General features: G+C 40.6%; 1 protein-coding gene and 1 long non-coding RNA gene across 2 annotated transcripts in view; one reads left to right on the top strand and one right to left on the bottom strand.

Moving 5' to 3' along the window:
* The window catches only part of LOC133544278 (uncharacterized), a 63,032-nt gene extending 60,606 nt beyond the window's left edge, over positions 1–2,426 (top strand). The window contains exon 4 of the long non-coding RNA XR_009804617.1: positions 2,342–2,426. This is a non-coding gene — a long non-coding RNA (uncharacterized LOC133544278). The remainder of the gene's footprint in view (positions 1–2,341) is intronic.
* Positions 1–22,399, bottom strand: part of necab3 (N-terminal EF-hand calcium binding protein 3) — a 94,071-nt gene that overhangs the window by 56,279 nt on the left and 15,393 nt on the right. Inside the window, exon 2 of the mRNA XM_061889440.1 lies at positions 4,754–4,778. Coding sequence (XP_061745424.1) covers positions 4,754–4,778 — 25 coding nt within the window. The remainder of the gene's footprint in view (positions 1–4,753; positions 4,779–22,399) is intronic.

Genomic DNA, 22,399 nt, shown 5'->3' on the forward strand with positions numbered 1-22,399 from the left:
CCAACTGAATTTACCCCAGGTGGACTCCAATTTAACTGTAAGGAACATCTCAAGGACGATCAGTTGAAACAGGAAGCCCCTGAGCTCACCTTTGAGCTCCACGGCAAATACTGTGAATACTTACAGTCGTGGTCAAAAGTTTACATACACTTGTAAAATAACATAATGTCATGGCTGTCTTGAGTTTCCAATAATTTCTACAACTCTTATTTTGTTGTGATAGAGTGATTGGAGCACTTACTTGTTGGTCACAAAAAAAAAACATTCATGAAGTTTGGTTCTTTTATGAGTTTATTATGGGTTTACTGAAAATGTGACCAAATCTGCTAAGTCAGAATAGGAAACCTATGGCTCGGGAGCCAGATGTGGCTCTTTTGATGACTGCATCTGGCTCTCGGATAAATCTGAGCTGACACTGCTTAACACGACAAGTCATGAATAATTCCACTTGTAATCAAAGTGATAAAAATAACGTTCAAAATATAAAACATGCTCATGCATTTGAATCCATCCATCCTTTTTATCTACCGCACTTTTTCAAGAAGTTGCATTAAGGGTAAGAAGTGATTTATTTATTATTAGTTAGTTTAGGGTATGCCCTCCCGGGGGGTTCTTCAGACCACCAAGTACCGACATGAGAGCCTGTTTCAGGGTTGGAATATTTTTTATTTTTCAATAAGTCTCTCCGTTGCTTTCCAGCAATTGTCTTTTTCTCTTTCGTTCTCGCTCGCGCTCTGGCTCCAGCCCCAACCCTGTCTCTCCTCCTGACGGGCGACAGGTGATTAGATAACAAGGCCCAGGTGGGCTATCAACGCACCTGTCGCTGATTTCGAGGCCGGTCGTGGCACACCCCGCTTCGCTGCAGGCCCGCATACCACGCCCCCCTCCAAAGTTAGCTTCAGAATAACAATGTTATTACAAAGAATAAGAGACTTACTATACGGTAAAAATTGGTCTCACTTAAAAATGCACAGGTTTAGTTGTGTTCAATGTCGAAAAAAATATTATACGGCTCTTGCGGAAATATATTTTAAAATATTTGGATTCTTGGCTCTCTCAGCCAAAAAAGTTCCCGACCCCTGTGCTAGGTCAAAAGTATGCATTCAGCAATGTTAACATTTGGTTAAATGTCCCTTGGCAAGTTTCACATGGACAAAGATAAGACCTTCTGGAGGAAAAGTTATGTGGTCAGATGAAATAAAAATCGAGCTGTTTGGCCACAATACCCAGCAATATGTTTGGAGGAGAAAAAGTGTGGTCTTTAATCCTTGGAACACCATCTATACTGTCAAGCATGGTGGTGGTAGTAGTATGCTCTGGGTCTGTTTTGCTGCCAATGGAACTGGTGCTTTACAGAGAGTTAATGGGACAATGGAAAAGGAGGATTACCTCCAAATTCTCCAGGACAACTTAAAACCACCAGCTCAGAGGTTGGGTCTTGGGCACAGGTGGGTGTTTCAACAGGAAACTGATCCAAAACACACGTCAAAAGTGGTAAAGGAATGGCTAAATCAGGCTACAATTAAGGTTTAAGAATGGCCTTCCCAAAGTTTTCATTTAAACATGCGGACAATGCTGAAGAAACAAGTCAATGTAAAAAAACTAGCAAATTTAGCTGAACTGCACCAATTTTGTCAAGACGAGTGGTCAAAAAAATTAACCAGAAACTTCCCAGAAGCTTGTGGATGGCTAACAAAAGCGCCTTATTGCAGTGAAACTTGCCAAGGGGACATGTAAATAAATATTTACATAGCTGTATGTATACTTTTGACCCAGCAGATTTGGTCACATTTTCAGTAGACCCATAATAAATTCATAAAAGAACCAAACTTCATGAACGTTTTTTTGTGACCAACAAGTATGTGCTCCAATCACTCTATCACAAAAAAATAAGAGTTGAAGAAATTATTGGAAACTCAAGACAGCCTTGACATTATGTTCTTTACAATTGGATATAAACTTTTTTTAACACAATTGTGTGTACATGTGATTGCTTAGTTTGTAATGTCTTAATACATTTCTATAAGAAAAAACGTTCTCACATTGTCATTTTGGGGTATTTATTGCATGTGTATTGTTGAGGAAAAATGTGAATTTATTCAATTTTGGAATAAGGCTGTAACATAAAATGTAGAAAAAGCAAAGTGCTGTAAATACCTTCAAGATGCAACGTATTTAATTATTCCTTCCAATTCCGCGCAAAAATGTCGTGAATCGGGATGATGATGCTACCAAAACACATATGGCAATATGAAGTTGCCCCCAGTCTTCTGCTAAACAAGCCCCAATTCACTATTGTGTCTATTTTAACGGGAATTTTACATGTGGATATAATTTTTAGGTCCAGAACTGTGACGTTTGGCTGGCATCGTGGTGTGGTTTTTGTTCTCTTGTGGATGCAAGCGGATTGGACACAGCGTGAAGGTAAGGATGATGATTTATTTACAACTACAAAAATAGACTAAGAACAAAAAGACTTGCACAAAGGCACTATATACAAAACCAACAGAACTAGCCTGTGAGCTAGAAGGAACAAAAGACGCTAGCATGTGAGCTAGGGAAATAAACAAAGGAAGGAATAGCGTGGAGGCTAACGCGTTCAAAAAGGTATTTACCACAATGAGGGATAGCGACGTCCCCTGTTGCATCAAAAGCAAATTTGTTTAGACTGCGAGACCGAAGGAACAAAAAGGGCAGGCTTAAATAGAAGGGATGATCAAAAGTCAGGTGCGCGCGAAAGACAAACGGCAGGTGACACAAATGCACTGCTATGGAAATGGAACAAAACAGGAAGTGCCACCAGGAACTAAGGAAGACAAAACACTAACAGGATTTGATACAAAACAGAACAAAAACCAGAATATGACATGATCCGAGCCGCGGATCATAACAAGAACTAGGAAATAAATTACAATGTTGTCAACAGTAGAGGAGCCCTTTAAGTGTAATTCTTTAAGAAAATTACAGCCTGATTAGACTATCGACTTTTTAAATCACAGTTACTAGTTATATTAAACATAAGGAGTGCTCTGTTCGTGCAGGCCCCAATACCCAGCCTTAGGAAATGTTCAATGCTGGTGCCGAGTCTAGACAAATGGCATTGTTAAAGGTCATCCGGTGTAATGAAATGAATAAAAACAATTAAAAAAAAAAATCCATCATGTGTTTAATTTGCTGTGGCGACAGGAAAAGGCAAAAGATAATGCATAATAAAGAGCAATGTGTGATGACCTTACCAATAAGGCTGCCTATTAAAATAATACAGAGTATGACAGACAAAAAGAATTGGCGCTACCCGTTTGTTCTCGCTCATAAACACATTATAACGCACCTTTACGCCAGAGGTGGGTCCGCCAGAGAATAAGAAGACAAAGCTGTGTTGTCAACTTAGTAACATAGTATCAGTAATCACAGTCAGGTCTGGACTGCAGGCGGGCCAGGAAAGTACCCGCACTCTTTTTCTACGGAGCCACGCTGTTGTAACACGTGCTGAATGTGGCTTGGCATTGTCTTGCTGAAATAAGTAGGGGCGTCCACGAAAAAGACGGCGCTTAGATGCCAGCATATGTTGTTCCAAAACCTGTATGTACCTTTCAGCATTAATGGTGCCTTCACGGATGTGTAAGTTACCCATGCCTTGGGCACTAATGCACCCCCATACCATCACAGATGCTGGCTTTTGAACTTTGCGTCGATAACAGTCTGGATGGTTCGCTTCCCCTTTGGTCCGGATGACACGATGTTGAATATTTTCGAAAACAATTTGAAATGTGGACTCGTCAGACCACAGAACACTTTTCCACATTGGATCAGTCCATCTTAGATGATCTCAGGCCCAGAGAAGCCGGCGGTGTTTCTGGATGTTGTTGATAAAATGTATTTCGCTTTGCATAGTAGAGCTTTAACTTGCACTTGTAGATATAGCGACAAACTGTATTTAGTGACAGTGGTTTTAGGAAGTGTTGCTGAGCCCATGTGGTGATATCCTTTTGAGATTGATGACGGTTTTTGATGCATTGCCGTCTGAGGGATCGAAGGTCACGGTCATTCAATGTTGGTTTCCGGCCATGCCGCTTACGTGGAGTGATTTCTCCAGATTCTCTGAACCTTTTGATGATATTATGGACCATAGATGTTGAAATCCCTAAATTTCTTGCAATTGCACTTTGAGAAACGTTGTTTGTAAACTGTTTGACTATTTGCTCACGCAGTTGTGAACAAAGGGGTGTACCTCGCCCCATCCTTTTTTTGTGAAAGACTGAGCAGTTTTTGGGAAGCTGTTTTAATACTTAATCATGGCACCCACCCCTTCCCAATTAGCCAGCACACCTTTGGGATGTTCCCAATAAGTGTTTGATGAGCATTCCTCAACTTTATCAGTATTTATTGCCACCTTTCCCAACTTCTTTGTCACGTGTTGTTGGAATCAAATTCTAAAGTTAATGATTATTTGTCCCCAAAAATTTGAACATCAAATATGTTGTCTTTGTAGCATATTCAACTGAATATGGGTTGAAAATGATTTGCAAATCATTGTATTCTGTTTATATTTACATCTGACACAATTTCCCAACTCATATGGAAACAGGGTTTGTAAGAATTCTCATCATATCATGCATGTTTGTACCATGATTAAAATGAGTTAAAAAAGAAAAATAATACATTTAAAAGATACTAAAATGTTCCTATTCATATTTGATAAAACAGTGCTAAATCATATTGGGTCAGATAAAGGAATTATTATTCAACTTACCATTTTTATCTGCTCGGCGGAATATCTAAAAGAGAGGGCAGAATAGAGAGAGAACAAAATTATATTATATTTATTAATGAATGGATTTTTGGAGAACAACACAACTACAACCTACAGGTGATCAAACTATAATTTAGCACATTATAGTTTTTTGGACATCACATTTATTCATCTTGTCCAAAGACGTTCCAAATGCACATTTTCTACTTGAAGGTCAGAAATTTCCCACATCCTGAATGCAGCATTTGTACTTTTATATAGTGCGACACATTAAGACTATTGTTTCTTCTATCCTTTAATGTCTTTGATGTTGTCGGCCATATGTTTGTACTGTTGGTAAAAAAGATACATTTGAACTTAAATAAAACATTTTATGATGGAATTCCAAATAAAAACAAAAATAAACAACAACATCTGGTGAAGCATGAAGGTAGTTAAGATTTACTCGGGTAATTATTTTGAATGAATTATTTATTTAAAATGTTCACTTGCATATTTTTTTTCAGTTGTGTAAAAGCCGCCCTTGTGGCTCCTTGGAGCTTTTTCAAAAATGGAAAAAGATAGGGGTAAAATATATCCATCCATCCATCTTCTCCCGCTTATCCGAGGTCGGGTCACGGGGGCAACAGCCTAAGCAGGGAAGCCCAGACTTCCCTCTCCACAGCCACTTCGTCCAACTCTTCCCGGGGGATCCCGAGGTGTTCCCAATGTGTCCTGGGTCTTTCCCGTGGCTTCCTACCGGTAGGGTAAATTATATATGTTATTTTAATATGTTGGCCCTGCGATGAGGTGGCGACTTGTCCAGGGTGTACCCTGCCTTCCGCCCAATTGTAGCTGAGATAGGCATCAGCGCCCCCCGCAACCCCTAAGGGAGTAAGCGGTAGGAAAATGGATGGATGGGTTTCTGTAGGACAAACATAACACAAACCTTCCTAAATGTTAGAAAGCCCACTGTTGAATATGTTTGTGTTTATGCTTCACTGATGACAGTATTTGGCCAGCGCCGTTTTGTCCTACTAATTTTGGCGGTCCTTGAACTCACCATAGTTTGTTTTACACGTACAACTTTCTCCGACGCTGCCGCAGAAAGACGTGTGTTATGCCACTCCTTCTTAGTCTCATTTTGTCCACGGAACGTTTTATGCTGTGACAGTATTTGGTCAGCGGCGTTTTGTCCTACTAATCTTGGCGGTCCTTGAACTCACATGTTTTTTTAATAATGTTTCTGCAGGAGGACAAACATAACACAAACCTTCCTACTTGTTAGAAAGCCCACTGTTTAATATGTTTGTGTTTATGCTTCAATGATGGCAGTATTTGGCCAGTGCCGTTTTGTCCTACTACTCTTGGCGGTCCTTGAACTCACCATAATTTGTTTTACACGTACAACTTTCTCCGACGCTGCCGCAGAAAGACGTGTTTTATGCCACTCCTTCTCAGTCTCATTTTGTCCACCAAACGTTTTATGCTGTGAGAGTATTTGGTCAGCGGCGTTTTGTCCTACTAATCTTGGCGGTCCTTGAACTCATATGTTTTTTTAATAATGTTTCTGTAGGAGGACAAACATAACACAAACCTTCCTATTTGTTAGAAAGCCCATTGTTTAATATATTTGTGTTTATGCTTCACTGATGACCGTATTTGGCCAGCGCCATTTTGTCCTACTAATCTTGGCGGTCTTTGAACTCACCATAGTTTGTTTTAAACATACAACTTTCTCCGACGCTGCCACAGAAAGACGTGTTTTATGCCACTCCTTCTCAGTCTCATTTTGTCCACCAAATGTTTTATGCTGTGAGAGTATTTGGTCAGCGGCGTTTTGTCCTACTAATCTTGGCGGTCGTTGAACTCACATGTTTTTTTAATAATGTTTCTGTAGGAGGACAAACATAACACAAACCTTCCTAAAAGTTAGAAAGCCCACTGTTGAATATGTTTGTGTTTATGCTTCACTGATGACAGTATTTGGCCAGCGCCGTTTTGTCCTACTAATCTTGGCGGTCCTTGAACCCACCTTAGTTTGTTTTACACGTACAACTTTCTCCGACGCTGCCACAGAAAGACGTGTTTTATGCCACGCCTTCTCAGTCTCATTTTGTCCACCAAACGTTTTATGCTGTGACAGTATTTGGTCAGCGGCGTTTTGTCCTACTAATCTTGGTGGTCCTTGAACTCATATGTTTTTTTAATAATGTTTCTGTAGGAGGACAAACATGACACAAACCTTCCTAATTGTTAGAAAGCCCACTGTTTAATATGTTTGTGTTTATGCTTCACTGATGACAGTATTTGGCCAGCGCCATTTTGTCCTACTAATCTTGGCTGTCTTTGAACTCACCATAGTTTGTTTTACACGTACAACTTTCTCCGACGCTGCCACAGAAAGACGTGTGTTATGCCACTCCTTCTTAGTCTCATTTTGTCCAACAAACGTTTTACGCTGTGACAGTATTTGGTCAGCGGCGTTTTGTCCTACTAATCTTTGCGGTCCTTGAACTCACATGTTTTTTTAATAATGTTTCTGTAGGAGGACAAACACAACACAAACCTTCCTAATTGTTAGAAAGCCCACTGTTTAATATGTTTGTGTTTATGCTTCAATGATGACAGTATTTGGCCAGCGCCATTTTGTCCTACTAATCCTGGCTGTTCTTGAACTCACCATAATTTGTTTTACACGTACAACTTTTTCCGACGCTGCCACAGAAAGACGTGTTTTATGCCACGCCTTCTTAGTCTCATTTTGTCCACCAAACGTTTTACGCTGTGACAGTATTTAGTCAGCGGTGTTTTGTCCTACTAATCTTGGCGGTCCTTGAACTCACCATAGTTTGTTCTACACGTACAACTTTCTCCGACGCTGCCACAGAAAGACGTTTGTTATGCCAATCCATCTTAGTCTCATTTTGTCCACCAAACGTTTTATGCTGTGACAGTATTTGGCCAGCGCCGTTTTTTCCTACTAATCTTGGCGGTCCTTGAACTCATATGTTTTTTAAATAATGTTTCTGTAGGAGGACAAACATAACACAAACCTTCCTAATTGTTTGAAAGCCCACTGTTTAATATGTTTGTGTTTATGCTTCACTGATGACAGTATTTGGTCAGCGCCGTTTTGTCCTACTAATCTTGGCGGTCCTTGAACCCACCATAGTTTGTTTTACACGTACAACTTTCTCCGACGCTACCACAGAAAGACGTGTTTTATGCCACTCCTTCTCAGTCTCATTTTGTCCACCAAACGTTTTATGCTGTGACAGTATTTGGCCAGCAACGTTTTGTCCTACTAATCTTTACGGTCTTTGAACTCATATGTTTTTTTAATAATGTTTCTGTAGGAGGACAAACATAACACAAACCTTCCTATTTGTTAGAAAGCCCATTGTTTAATATATTTGTGTTTATGCTTCACTGATGACAATATTTGGCCAGCGCCATTTTGTCCTACTAATCTTGGCGGTCTTTGAACTCGCCATAGTTTGTTTTACACGTACAACTTTCTCCGACGCTGCCACAGAAAGACGTGTGTTATGCCATTCCTTCTTAGTCTCATTTTGTCCACCAAACGTTTTACTCTGTGACAGTATTTGGTCAGCGGCGTTTTGTCCTACTAATCTTGGCGGTCCTTGAACTCATATGTAATTTTAATAATGTTTCTGTAGGAGGACGAACATAACACAAACCTTCCCAAATGTTAGAAAGCCCACTGTTTAATATGTTTGCGTTTATGCTTCACTGATAACAGTATTTGGTCAGCGCCGTTTTGTCCTACTAATCTTGGCGGTCCTTGAACTCATGTGTTTTTTTAATAATGTTTCTGTAGGAGGACAAACATAACACAAACCTTCCTAATTGTTAGAAAGCCCACTGTTGAATATGTTTGTGTTTATGCTTCACTGATGACAGTATTTGGCCAGCGCCGTTTTGTCCTACTAATCTTGGCGGTCCTTGAACTCTCCATAATTTGTTTTACACGTAAAACTTTTTCCGACGCTGCCACAGAAAGACGTGTTTTATGCCACTCCTTCTTAGTCTCATTTTGTCCACCAAACGTTTTATGCTGTGAGAGTATTTGGTCAGCGGCGTTTTGTCCTACTAATCTTGGCGGTCCTTGAACTCACCATAGTTTGTTTTACACGTAAAACTTTCTCCGACGCTGCCACAGACAGACGTGTGTTATGCCACTCGTTCTTAGTCTCATTTTGTCTACCAAACGTTTTATGCTGTGACAGTATTTGGCCAGTGCCGTTTTTTCCTACTAATCTTGGCGGTCCTTGAACTCATATGTTTTTTTAATAATGTTTCTGTAGGAGGACAAACATAACACAAACCTTCCTAATTGTTAGAAAGCCCACTGTTGAATATGTTTGTGTTTATGCTTCTCTGATGACAGTATTTGGTCAGCGCCGTTTTGTCCTACTAATTTTTGCGGTCCTTGAACTCACCATAGTTTGTTTTACACGTACAACTTTCTCCGACGCTGCCACAGAAAGACGTGTGTTATGCCACTCCTTCTTAGTCTCATTTTGTCCACCAAACGTTTTATACTGTGACAGTATTTGGACAGCGCCTTTTTGTCCTACTAATCTTGGCGGTCCTTGAACTCATATGTTTTTTTAATAATGTTTCTGCAGGAGGACGAACATAACACAAACCTTCCTAATTGTTAGAAAGCCCACTGTTTAATATGTTTGTGTTTATTCTTCACTGATGACAGTATTTGGCCAGCGCCGTTTTGTCCTACTAATCTTGGCGGTTCTTGAACTCACCATAGTTTGTTTTACACGTACAACTTTCTCCGACGCTGCCACAGAAAGACGTGTGTTATGCCACGCCTTCTTAGTCTCATTTTGTCCACCAAACGTTTTACGCTGTGACAGTATTTGGTCAGCGGCGTTTTGTCCTACTAATCTTGGCGGTCCTTGAACTCATGTGCTTTTTTAATAATGTTTCTGTAGGAGGACAAACATAACACAAACCTTCCTAATTATTAGAAAGCCCACTGTTTAATATGTTTGTGTTTATGCTTCACTGATGACAGTATTTGGTCAGCGCCGTTTTGTCCTACTAATCCTGGCTGTTCTTGAACTCACCATAGTTTGGTTTACACATACAACTTTCTCTGACGCTGCCACAGAAAGACGTGTGTTATGCCACTCCTTCTTAGTCTCATTTTGTCCACCAAACGTTTTACGCTGTGACAGTATTTGGTCAGCGCCGTTTTGTCCTACTAATCTTGGCGGTCCTTGAACTAATATGTTTTTTTAAGAATGTTTCTGTAGAAGGACAAACATAACACAAACCTTCCTAAATGTTAGAAAGCCCACTGTTGAATATGTTTGTGTTTATGCTTCCCTGATGACAGTATTTGGTCAGCGGCGTTTTGTCCTACTAATCTTGGCGGTCCTTGAACTCGACATAATTTGTTTTACACGTACAACTTTTTCCGACGCTGCCACAGAAAGACGTGTGTTATGCCACTCCTTCTTAGTCTCATTTTGTCCACTAAATGTTTTATACTGTGACAGTATTTGGTCAGCGCCGTTTTGTCCTACTAATCTTGGCGATCCTTGAACTCATATGTTTTTTTAATAATGTTTCTGTTGGAGGGCAAACATAACACAAACGTTCCTAATTGTTAGAAAGCCCACTGTTTAATATGTTTGTGTTTATGCTTCACTGATGACAGTATTTGGCCAGCGCCGTTTTGTCCTACTAATCTTGGCGGTCCTTGAACCCACCATAGTTTGTTTTACACGTACAACTTTCTCCGACGCTGCCACAGAAAGACGTGTGTTATGCCACTCCTCCTTAGTCTCATTTTGTCCACCAAACGTTTTACGCTGTGAGAGTATTTGGTCAGCGGCGTTTTGTCCTACTAATCTTGGCGGTCTTTGAACTCACCATAGTTTGTTTTACACGTACAACTTTCTCCGACGCTGCCACAGAAAGACGTGTGTTATGCCACTCCTCCTTAGTCTCATTTTGTCCACCAAACGTTTTACGGTGTGAGAGTATTTGGTCAGCGGCGTTTTGTCCTACTAATCTTGGTGGTCCTTGAACTCATATGTTTTTTTAATAATGTTTCTTTAGGAGGATAAACATAACACAAACCTTCCTAATTGTTAGAAAGCCCACTGTTTAATATGTTTGTGTTTATGCTTCACTGATGACGGTATTTGGTCAGCGCCGTTTTGTCCTACTAATCTTGGCGGTCCTTGAACCCACCATAGTTTGTTTTACACGTACAACTTTTTCCGACGCTGCCACAGAAAGACGTGTGTTATGCCACTCCTTCTTAGTCTCATTTTGTCCACCAAACGTTTTATGCTGTGACAGTATTTGACCAGCGGCGTTTTGTCCTACTAATCTTGGCGGTCGTTGAACTCACATGTTTTTTTAATAATGTTTCTGTAGGAGGACAAACATAACACAAACCTTCCTAAATGTTAGAAAGCCCACTGTTTAATATGTTTGTGTTTATGCTTCACTGATGACAGTATTTGGCTAGCGCCGTTTTGTCCTACTAATCTTGGCGGTCCTTGATCCCACCATAGTTTGTTTTACACGTACAACTTTCTCCGACGCTGCCACAGAAAGACGTGTTTTATGCCACGCCTTCTCAGTCTCATTTTGTCCACCAAACGTTTTATGCTGTGACAGTATTTGGTCAGCGGCGTTTTGTCCTACTAATCTTTGCGGTCCTTGAACTCACATGTTTTTTTAATAATGTTTCTGTAGGAGGACAAACACAACACAAACCTTCCTAATTGTTAGAAAGCCCACTGTTTAATATGTTTGTGTTTATGCTTCACTGATGACAGTATTTGGCCAGCGCCATTTTGTCCTACTAATCTTGGCGGTCCTTGAACTCACCATAATTTGTTTTACACGTACAACTTTTTCCGACGCTGCCACAGAAAGACGTGTTTTATGCCACGCCTTCTTAGTCTCATTTTGTCCACCAAACGTTTTACGCTGTGACAGTATTTAGTCAGCGGTGTTTTGTCCTACTAATCTTGGCGGTCCTTGAACTCACCATAGTTTGTTTTACACGTACAACTTTCTCCGACGCTGCCACAGAAACACATGTGTTATGCCACTCCATCTTAGTCTCATTTTGTCCACCAAACGTTTTATGCTGTGACAGTATTTGGCCAGCGCCGTTTTTTCCTACTAATCTTTGCGGTCCTTGAACTCACATGTTTTTTTAATAATGTTTCTGTAGGAGGACAAACATAACACAAACCTTCCTAATTGTTAGAAATCCCACTGTTTAATATGTTTGTGTTTATGCTTCACTGATGACAGTATTTGGTCAGCGCCGTTTTGTCCTACTAATCTTGGCGGTCCTTGAACCCACCATAGTTTGTTTTACACGTACAACTTTCTCCGACGCTACCACAGAAAGACGTGTTTTATGCCACTCCTTCTCAGTCTCATTTTGTCCACCAAACGTTTTATGCTGTGACAGTATTTGGCCAGCGGCGTTTTGTCCTACTAATCTTTACGGTCTTTGAACTCATATGTTTTTTTAATAATGTTTCTGTAGGAGGACAAACATAACACAAACCTTCCTATTTGTTAGAAAGCCCATTGTTTAATATATTTTTGTTTATGCTTCACTGATGACAATATTTGGCCAGCGCCATTTTGTCCTACTAATCTTGGCGGTCTTTGAACTCGCCATAGTTTGTTTTACACGTACAACTTTCCCCGACGCTGCCACAGAAAGACGTGTGTTATGCCATTCCTTCTTAGTCTCATTTTGTCCACCAAACGTTTTACTCTGTGACAGTATTTGGTCAGCTGCGTTTTGTCCTACTAATCTTGGCGGTCCTTGAACTTATGTATATGTAATTTTAATAATGTTTCTGTAGGAGGACGAACATAACACAAACCTTCCCAAATGTTAGAAAGCCCACTGTTTAATATGTTTGCGTTTATGCTTCACTGATAACAGTATTTGGTCAGCGCCGTTTTGTCCTACTAATCTTGGCGGTCCTTGAACTCATGTGTTTTTTTAATAATGTTTCTGTAGGAGGACAAACATAACACAAACCTTCCTAATTGTTAGAAAGCCCACTGTTGAATATGTTTGTGTTTATGCTTCACTGATGACAGTATTTGGCCAGCGCCGTTTTGTCCTACTAATCTTGGCGGTCCTTGAACTCTCCATAATTTGTTTTACACGTAAAACTTTTTCCGACGCTGCCACAGAAAGACGTGTTTTATGCCACTCCTTCTTAGTCTCATTTTGTCCACCAAACGTTTTATGCTGTGAGAGTATTTGGTCAGCGGCGTTTTGTCCTACTAATCTTGGCGGTCCTTGAACTCACCATAGTTTGTTTTACACGTACAACTTTCTCCGACGCTGCCACAGAAAGACGTGTGTTATGCCACTCCATCTTAGTCTCATTTTGTCCACCAAACGTTTTATGCTGTGACAGTATTTGGCCAGTGCCGTTTTTTCCTACTAATCTTGGCGGTCCTTGAACTCATATGTTTTTTTAATAATGTTTCTGTAGGAGGACAAACATAACACAAACCTTCCTAATTGTTAGAAAGCCCACTGTTGAATATGTTTGTGTTTATGCTTCTCTGATGACAGTATTTGGTCAGCGCCGTTTTGTCCTACTAATTTTTGCGGTCCTTGAACTCACCTTAGTTTGTTTTACACGTACAACTTTCTCCGACGCTGCCACAGAAAGACGTGTGTTATGCCACTCCTTCTTAGTCTCATTTTGTCCACCAAAATTTTTATACTGTGACAGTATTTGGACAACGCCTTTTTGTCCTACTAATCTTAGCGGTCCTTGAACTCATATGTTTTTTTAATAATGTTTCTGCAGGAGGACGAACATAACACAAACCTTCCTAATTGTTAGAAAGCCCACTGTTTAATATATTTGCGTTTATTCTTCACTGATGACAGTATTTGGCCAGCGCCGTTTTGTCCTACTAATCCTGGCTGTTCTTGAACTCACCATAGTTTGTTTTACACGTACAACTTTCTCCGACGCTACCACAGAAAGACGTGTTTTATGCCACTCCTTCTCAGTCTCATTTTGTCCACCAAACGTTTTACGCTGTGACAGTATTTAGTCAGCGGTGTTTTGTCCTACTAATCTTGGCGGTCCTTGAACTCACCATAGTTTGTTCTACACGTACAACTTTCTCCGACGCTGCCACAGAAAGACGTGTGTTATGCCAATCCATCTTAGTCTCATTTTGTCCACCAAACGTTTTATGCTGTGACAGTATTTGGCCAGCGCCGTTTTTTCCTACTAATCTTGGCGGTCCTTGAACTCATATGTTTTTTAAATAATGTTTCTGTAGGAGGACAAACATAACACAAACCTTCCTAATTGTTTGAAAGCCCACTGTTTAATATATTTGCGTTTATTCTTCACTGATGACAGTATTTGGTCAGCGCCGTTTTGTCCTACTAATCTTGGCGGTCCTTGAACCCACCATAGTTTGTTTTACACGTACAACTTTCTCCGACGCTACCACAGAAAGACGTGTTTTATGCCACTCCTTCTCAGTCTCATTTTGTCCACCAAACGTTTTATGCTGTGACAGTATTTGGCCAGCAACGTTTTGTCCTACTAATCTTTACGGTCTTTGAACTCATATGTTTTTTTAATAATGTTTCTGTAGGAGGACAAACATAACACAAACCTTCCTATTTGTTAGAAAGCCCATTGTTTAATATATTTGTGTTTATGCTTCACTGATGACAATATTTGGCCAGCGCCATTTTGTCCTACTAATCTTGGCGGTCTTTGAACTCGCCATAGTTTGTTTTACACGTACAACTTTCTCCGACGCTGCCACAGAAAGACGTGTGTTATGCCATTCCTTCTTAGTCTCATTTTGTCCACCAAACGTTTTACTCTGTGACAGTATTTGGTCAGCGGCGTTTTGTCCTACTAATCTTGGCGGTCCTTGAACTCATATGTAATTTTAATAATGTTTCTGTAGGAGGACGAACATAACACAAACCTTCCCAAATGTTAGAAAGCCCACTGTTTAATATGTTTGCGTTTATGCTTCACTGATAACAGTATTTGGTCAGCGCCGTTTTGTCCTACTAATCTTGGCGGTCCTTGAACTCATGTGTTTTTTTAATAATGTTTCTGTAGGAGGACAAACATAACACAAACCTTCCTAATTGTTAGAAAGCCCACTGTTGAATATGTTTGTGTTTATGCTTCACTGATGACAGTATTTGGCCAGCGCCGTTTTGTCCTACTAATCTTGGCGGTCCTTGAACTCTCCATAATTTGTTTTACACGTAAAACTTTTTCCGACGCTGCCACAGAAAGACGTGTTTTATGCCACTCCTTCTTAGTCTCATTTTGTCCACCAAACGTTTTATGCTGTGAGAGTATTTGGTCAGCGGCGTTTTGTCCTACTAATCTTGGAGGTCCTTGAACTCACCATAGTTTGTTTTACACGTAAAACTTTCTCCGACGCTGCCACAGAAAGACGTGTGTTATGCCACTCGTTCTTAGTCTCATTTTGTCTACCAAACGTTTTATGCTGTGACAGTATTTGGCCAGTGCCGTTTTTTCCTACTAATCTTGGCGGTCCTTGAACTCATATGTTTTTTTAATAATGTTTCTGTAGGAGGACAAACATAACACAAACCTTCCTAATTGTTAGAAAGCCCACTGTTGAATATGTTTGTGTTTATGCTTCTCTGATGACAGTATTTGGTCAGCGCCGTTTTGTCCTACTAATTTTTGCGGTCCTTGAACTCACCATAGTTTGTTTTACACGTACAACTTTCTCCGACGCTGCCACAGAAAGACGTGTGTTATGCCACTCCTTCTTAGTCTCATTTTGTCCACCAAACGTTTTATACTGTGACAGTATTTGGACAGCGCCTTTTTGTCCTACTAATCTTGGCGGTCCTTGAACTCATATGTTTTTTTAATAATGTTTCTGCAGGAGGACGAACATAACACAAACCTTCCTAATTGTTAGAAAGCCCACTGTTTAAAATGTTTGTGTTTATTCTTCACTGATGACAGTATTTGGCCAGCGCCGTTTTGTCCTACTAATCTTGGCGGTTCTTGAACTCACCATAGTTTGTTTTACACGTACAACTTTCTCCGACGCTGCCACAGAAAGACGTGTGTAATGCCACGCCTTCTTAGTCTCATTTTGTCCACCAAACGTTTTACGCTGTGACAGTATTTGGTCAGCGGCGTTTTGTCCTACTAATCTTGGCGGTCCTTGAACTCATGTGCTTTTTTAATAATGTTTCTGTAGGAGGACAAACATAACACAAACCTTCCTAATTATTAGAAAGCCCACTGTTTAATATGTTTGTGTTTATGCTTCACTGATGACAGTATTTGGTCAGCGCCGTTTTGTCCTACTAATCCTGGCTGTTCTTGAACTCACCATAGTTTGGTTTACACATACAACTTTCTCTGACGCTGCCACAGAAAGACGTGTGTTATGCCACTCCTTCTTAGTCTCATTTTGTCCACCAAACGTTTTACGCTGTGACAGTATTTGGTCAGCGCCGTTTTGTCCTACTAATCTTGGCGGTCCTTGAACTAATATGTTTTTTTAAGAATGTTTCTGTAGAAGGACAAACATAACACAAACCTTCCTAAATGTTAGAAAGCCCACTGTTGAATATGTTTGTGTTTATGCTTCCCTGATGACAGTATTTGGTCAGCGGCGTTTTGTCCTACTAATCTTGGCGGTCCTTGAACTCGACATAATTTGTTTTACACGTACAACTTTCTCCGACGCTGCCACAGAAAGACGTGTGTTATGCCACTCCTTCTTAGTCTCATTTTGTCCACTAAATGTTTTATACTGTGACAGTATTTGGTCAGCGCCGTTTTGTCCTACTAATCTTGGCGATCCTTGAACTCATATGTTTTTTTAATAATGTTTCTGTTGGAGGGCAAACATAACACAAACGTTCCTAATTGTTAGAAAGCCCACTGTTTAATATGTTTGTGTTTATGCTTCACTGATGACAGTATTTGGCCAGCGCCGTTTTGTCCTACTAATCTTGGCGGTCCTTGAACCCACCATAGTTTGTTTTACACGTACAACTTTCTCCGACGCTGCCACAGAAAGACGTGTGTTATGCCACTCCTCCTTAGTCTCATTTTGTCCACCAAACGTTTTACGCTGTGAGAGTATTTGGTCAGCGGCGTTTTGTCCTACTAATCTTGGCGGTCCTTGAACTCACCATAGTTTGTTTTACACGTACAACTTTCTCCGACGCTGCCACAGAAAGACGTGTGTTATGCCACTCCTCCTTAGTCTCATTTTGTCCACCAAACGTTTTACGGTGTGAGAGTATTTGGTCAGCGGCGTTTTGTCCTACTAATCTTGGTGGTCCTTGAACTCATATGTTTTTTTAATAATGTTTCTTTAGGAGGATAAACATAACACAAACCTTCCTAATTGTTAGAAAGCCCACTGTTTAATATGTTTGTGTTTATGCTTCACTGATGACGGTATTTGGTCAGCGCCGTTTTGTCCTACTAATCTTGGCGGTCCTTGAACCCACCATAGTTTGTTTTACACGTACAACTTTTTCCGACGCTGCCACAGAAAGACGTGTGTTATGCCACTCCTTCTTAGTCTCATTTTGTCCACCAAACGTTTTATGCTGTGACAGTATTTGACCAGCGGCGTTTTGTCCTACTAATCTTGGCGGTCGTTGAACTCACATGTTTTTTTAATAATGTTTCTGTAGGAGGACAAACATAACACAAACCTTCCTAAATGTTAGAAAGCCCACTGTTTAATATGTTTGTGTTTATGCTTCACTGATGACAGTATTTGGCTAGCGCCGTTTTGTCCTACTAATCTTGGCGGTCCTTGAACCCACCATAGTTTGTTTTACACGTACAACTTTCTCCGACGCTGCCACAGAAAGACGTGTTTTATGCCACGCCTTCTCAGTCTCATTTTGTCCACCAAACGTTTTATGCTGTGACAGTATTTGGTCAGCGGCGTTTTGTCCTACTAATCTTTGCGGTCCTTGAACTCACATGTTTTTTTAATAATGTTTCTGTAGGAGGACAAACACAACACAAACCTTCCTAATTGTTAGAAAGCCCACTGTTTAATATGTTTGTGTTTATGCTTCACTGATGACAGTATTTGGCCAGCGCCATTTTGTCCTACTAATCTTGGCGGTCCTTGAACTCACCATAATTTGTTTTACACGTACAACTTTTTCCGACGCTGCCACAGAAAGACGTGTTTTATGCCACGCCTTCTTAGTCTCATTTTGTCCACCAAACGTTTTACGCTGTGACAGTATTTAGTCAGCGGTGTTTTGTCCTACTAATCTTGGCGGTCCTTGAACTCACCATAGTTTGTTTTACACGTACAACTTTCTCCGACGCTGCCACAGAAACACATGTGTTATGCCACTCCATCTTAGTCTCATTTTGTCCACCAAACGTTTTATGCTGTGACAGTATTTGGCCAGCGCCGTTTTTTCCTACTAATCTTTGCGGTCCTTGAACTCACATGTTTTTTTAATAATGTTTCTGTAGGAGGACAAACATAACACAAACCTTCCTAATTGTTAGAAATCCCACTGTTTAATATGTTTGTGTTTATGCTTCACTGATGACAGTATTTGGTCAGCGCCGTTTTGTCCTACTAATCTTGGCGGTCCTTGAACCCACCATAGTTTGTTTTACACGTACAACTTTCTCCGACGCTACCACAGAAAGACGTGTTTTATGCCACTCCTTCTCAGTCTCATTTTGTCCACCAAACGTTTTATGCTGTGACAGTATTTGGCCAGCGGCGTTTTGTCCTACTAATCTTTACGGTCTTTGAACTCATATGTTTTTTTAATAATGTTTCTGTAGGAGGACAAACATAACACAAACCTTCCTATTTGTTAGAAAGCCCATTGTTTAATATATTTGTGTTTATGCTTCACTGATGACAATATTTGGCCAGCGCCATTTTGTCCTACTAATCTTGGCGGTCTTTGAACTCGCCATAGTTTGTTTTACACGTACAACTTTCCCCGACGCTGCCACAGAAAGACGTGTGTTATGCCATTCCTTCTTAGTCTCATTTTGTCCACCAAACGTTTTACTCTGTGACAGTATTTGGTCAGCTGCGTTTTGTCCTACTAATCTTGGCGGTCCTTGAACTTATATGTAATTTTAATAATGTTTCTGTAGGAGGACGAACATAACACAAACCTTCCCAAATGTTAGAAAGCCCACTGTTTAATATGTTTGCGTTTATGCTTCACTGATAACAGTATTTGGTCAGCGCCGTTTTGTCCTACTAATCTTGGCGGTCCTTGAACTCATGTGTTTTTTTAATAATGTTTCTGTAGGAGGACAAACATAACACAAACCTTCCTAATTGTTAGAAAGCCCACTGTTGAATATGTTTGTGTTTATGCTTCACTGATGACAGTATTTGGCCAGCGCCGTTTTGTCCTACTAATCTTGGCGGTCCTTGAACTCTCCATAATTTGTTTTACACGTAAAACTTTTTCCGACGCTGCCACAGAAAGACGTGTTTTATGCCACTCCTTCTTAGTCTCATTTTGTCCACCAAACGTTTTATGCTGTGAGAGTATTTGGTCAGCGGCGTTTTGTCCTACTAATCTTGGCGGTCCTTGAACTCACCATAGTTTGTTTTACACGTACAACTTTCTCCGACGCTGCCACAGAAAGACGTGTGTTATGCCACTCCATCTTAGTCTCATTTTGTCCACCAAACGTTTTATGCTGTGACAGTATTTGGCCAGTGCCGTTTTTTCCTACTAATCTTGGCGGTCCTTGAACTCATATGTTTTTTTAATAATGTTTCTGTAGGAGGACAAACATAACACAAACCTTCCTAATTGTTAGAAAGCCCACTGTTGAATATGTTTGTGTTTATGCTTCTCTGATGACAGTATTTGGTCAGCGCCGTTTTGTCCTACTAATTTTTGCGGTCCTTGAACTCACCTTAGTTTGTTTTACACGTACAACTTTCTCCGACGCTGCCACAGAAAGACGTGTGTTATGCCACTCCTTCTTAGTCTCATTTTGTCCACCAAAATTTTTATACTGTGACAGTATTTGGACAACGCCTTTTTGTCCTACTAATCTTAGCGGTCCTTGAACTCATATGTTTTTTTAATAATGTTTCTGCAGGAGGACGAACATAACACAAACCTTCCTAATTGTTAGAAAGCCCACTGTTTAATATATTTGCGTTTATTCTTCACTGATGACAGTATTTGGCCAGCGCCGTTTTGTCCTACTAATCCTGGCTGTTCTTGAACTCACCATAGTTTGTTTTACACGTACAACTTTCTCTGACGCTGCCACAGAAAGACGTGTGTTATGCCACTCCTTCTTAGTCTCATTTTGTCCACCAAACGTTTTACGCTGTGACAGTATTTGGTCAGCGCCGTTTTGTCCTACTAATCTTGGCGGTCCTTGAACTAATATGTTTTTTTAAGAATGTTTCTGTAGAAGGACAAACATAACACAAACCTTCCTAAATGTTAGAAAGTCCACTGTTGAATATGTTTGTGTTTATGCTTCCCTGATGACAGTATTTGGTCAGCGGCGTTTTGTCCTACTAATCTTGGCGGTCCTTGAACTCACCATAGTTTGTTTTACACGTACAACTTTCTCCGACGCTGCCACAGAAAGACGTGTTTTATGCCACTCCTCCTTAGTCTCATTTTGTCCACCAAACGTTTTACGCTGTGAGAGTATTTGGTCAGCGGCGTTTTGTCCTACTAATCTTGGCGGTCCTTGAACTCATATGTTTTTTTAATAATGTTTCTTTAGGAGGATAAACATAACACAAACCTTCCTAATTGTTAGAAAGCCCACTGTTTAATATGTTTGTGTTTATGCTTCACTGATGACGGTATTTGGCCAGTGCCATTTTGTCCTACTTATCTTGGTGGTTCTTGAACTCACCATAGTTTGTTTTACACGTACAACTTTCTCCGACGCTGCCGCAGAAAGACGTGTGTTAAGCCACTCCTTCTTAGTCTCATTTTGTCCACCAAACGTTTTATGCTGTGACACTAATTGGTCTGCGGCGTTTTGTTTTACTAATCTTGGCGGTCCTTGAACTCATATGTTTTTTTAATAATGTTTCTGCAGGAGGACAAACATAACACAAACCTTCCCAAATGTTAGAAAGCCCACTGTTTAATATGTTTGTGTTTATGCTTCACTGATGACAGTATTTGGCCAGCGCCGTTTTGTCCTACTAATCTTGGCGGTCCTTGAACCCACCATAGTTTTTTTTACACGTACAACTTTCTCCGACGCTGCCGCAGAAAGACGTGTGTTATGCCACTCCTTCTCAGTCTCATTTTGTCCACCAAACGTTTTATGCTGTGAGAGTATTTGGTCAGCGGCGTTTTGTCCTACTAATCTTGGCGGTCCTTGAACTCATATGTTTTTTTAATAATGTTTCTGTAGGAGGACAAACATAACACAAACCTTCCTAATTGTTAGAAAGACCACTGTTGAATAGGTTTGTGTTTATGCTTCACTGATGACGGTATTTGGCCAGTGCCATTTTGTCCTACTAATCTTGGTGGTTCTTGAACTCACCATAGTTTGTTTTACACGTACAACTTTCTCCGACGCTGCCGCAGAAAGACGTGTGTTAAGCCACTCCTTCTTAGTCTCATTTTGTCCACCAAACGTTTTATGCTGTGACACTAATTGGTCTGCGGCGTTTTCTTTTACTAATCTTGGCGGTCCTTGAACTCATATGTTTTTTTAATAATGTTTCTGCAGGAGGACAAACATAACACAAACCTTCCCAAATGTTAGAAAGCCCACTGTGTAATATGTTTGTGTTTATGCTTCACTGATGACAGTATTTGGCCAGCGCCGTTTTGTCCTACTAATCTTGGCGGTCCTTGAACCCACCATAGTTTGTTTTACACGTACAACTTTTTCCGACGCTGCCACAGAAAGACGTGTGTTATGCCACTCCTTCTTAGTCTCATTTTGTCCACCAAACGTTTTATGCTGTGACAGTATTTGACCAGCGGCGTTTTGTCCTACTAATCTTGGCGGTCCTTGAACTCACATGTTTTTTTAATAATGTTTCTGTAGGAGGACAAACATAACACAAACCTTCCTAAATGTTAGAAAGCCCACTGTTGAATATGTTTGTGTTTATGCTTCACTGATGACAGTATTTGGCCAGCGCCGTTTTGTCCTACTAATCTTGGCGATCCATGAACTCACCATAATTTGTTTTACACGTACAACTTTTTCCGACGCTGCCACAGAAAGACGTGTTTTATGCCACGCCTTCTTAGTCTCATTTTGTCCACCAAACGTTTTATGCTGTGACAGTATTTGACCAGCGGCGTTTTGTCCTACTAATCTTGGCCCACCGGTATTATACAGCGGTGGTGCATTCACTGCTAATTCTAATACCTGCCAACCCTCACAATTTTCCCAGGAGACCCCCCCCCCCCCCCTCCGAAAATCTACCAGGGCAACCATTCTCCCGAATTTCTCCCGATTTCCACTCGGACAACAATATCGGCGGCGTGCCTTAAAGGTACTGCTTTTAGCGTCCTCTACAACCTGTTGTCATGTCCGCTTTTCCGCCATACAATCAGCGTGCAGGCCC

This window comes from Nerophis ophidion, linkage group LG02, assembly GCF_033978795.1.
Source record: "Nerophis ophidion isolate RoL-2023_Sa linkage group LG02, RoL_Noph_v1.0, whole genome shotgun sequence".
Lineage (NCBI taxonomy): Eukaryota > Metazoa > Chordata > Actinopteri > Syngnathiformes > Syngnathidae > Nerophis > Nerophis ophidion.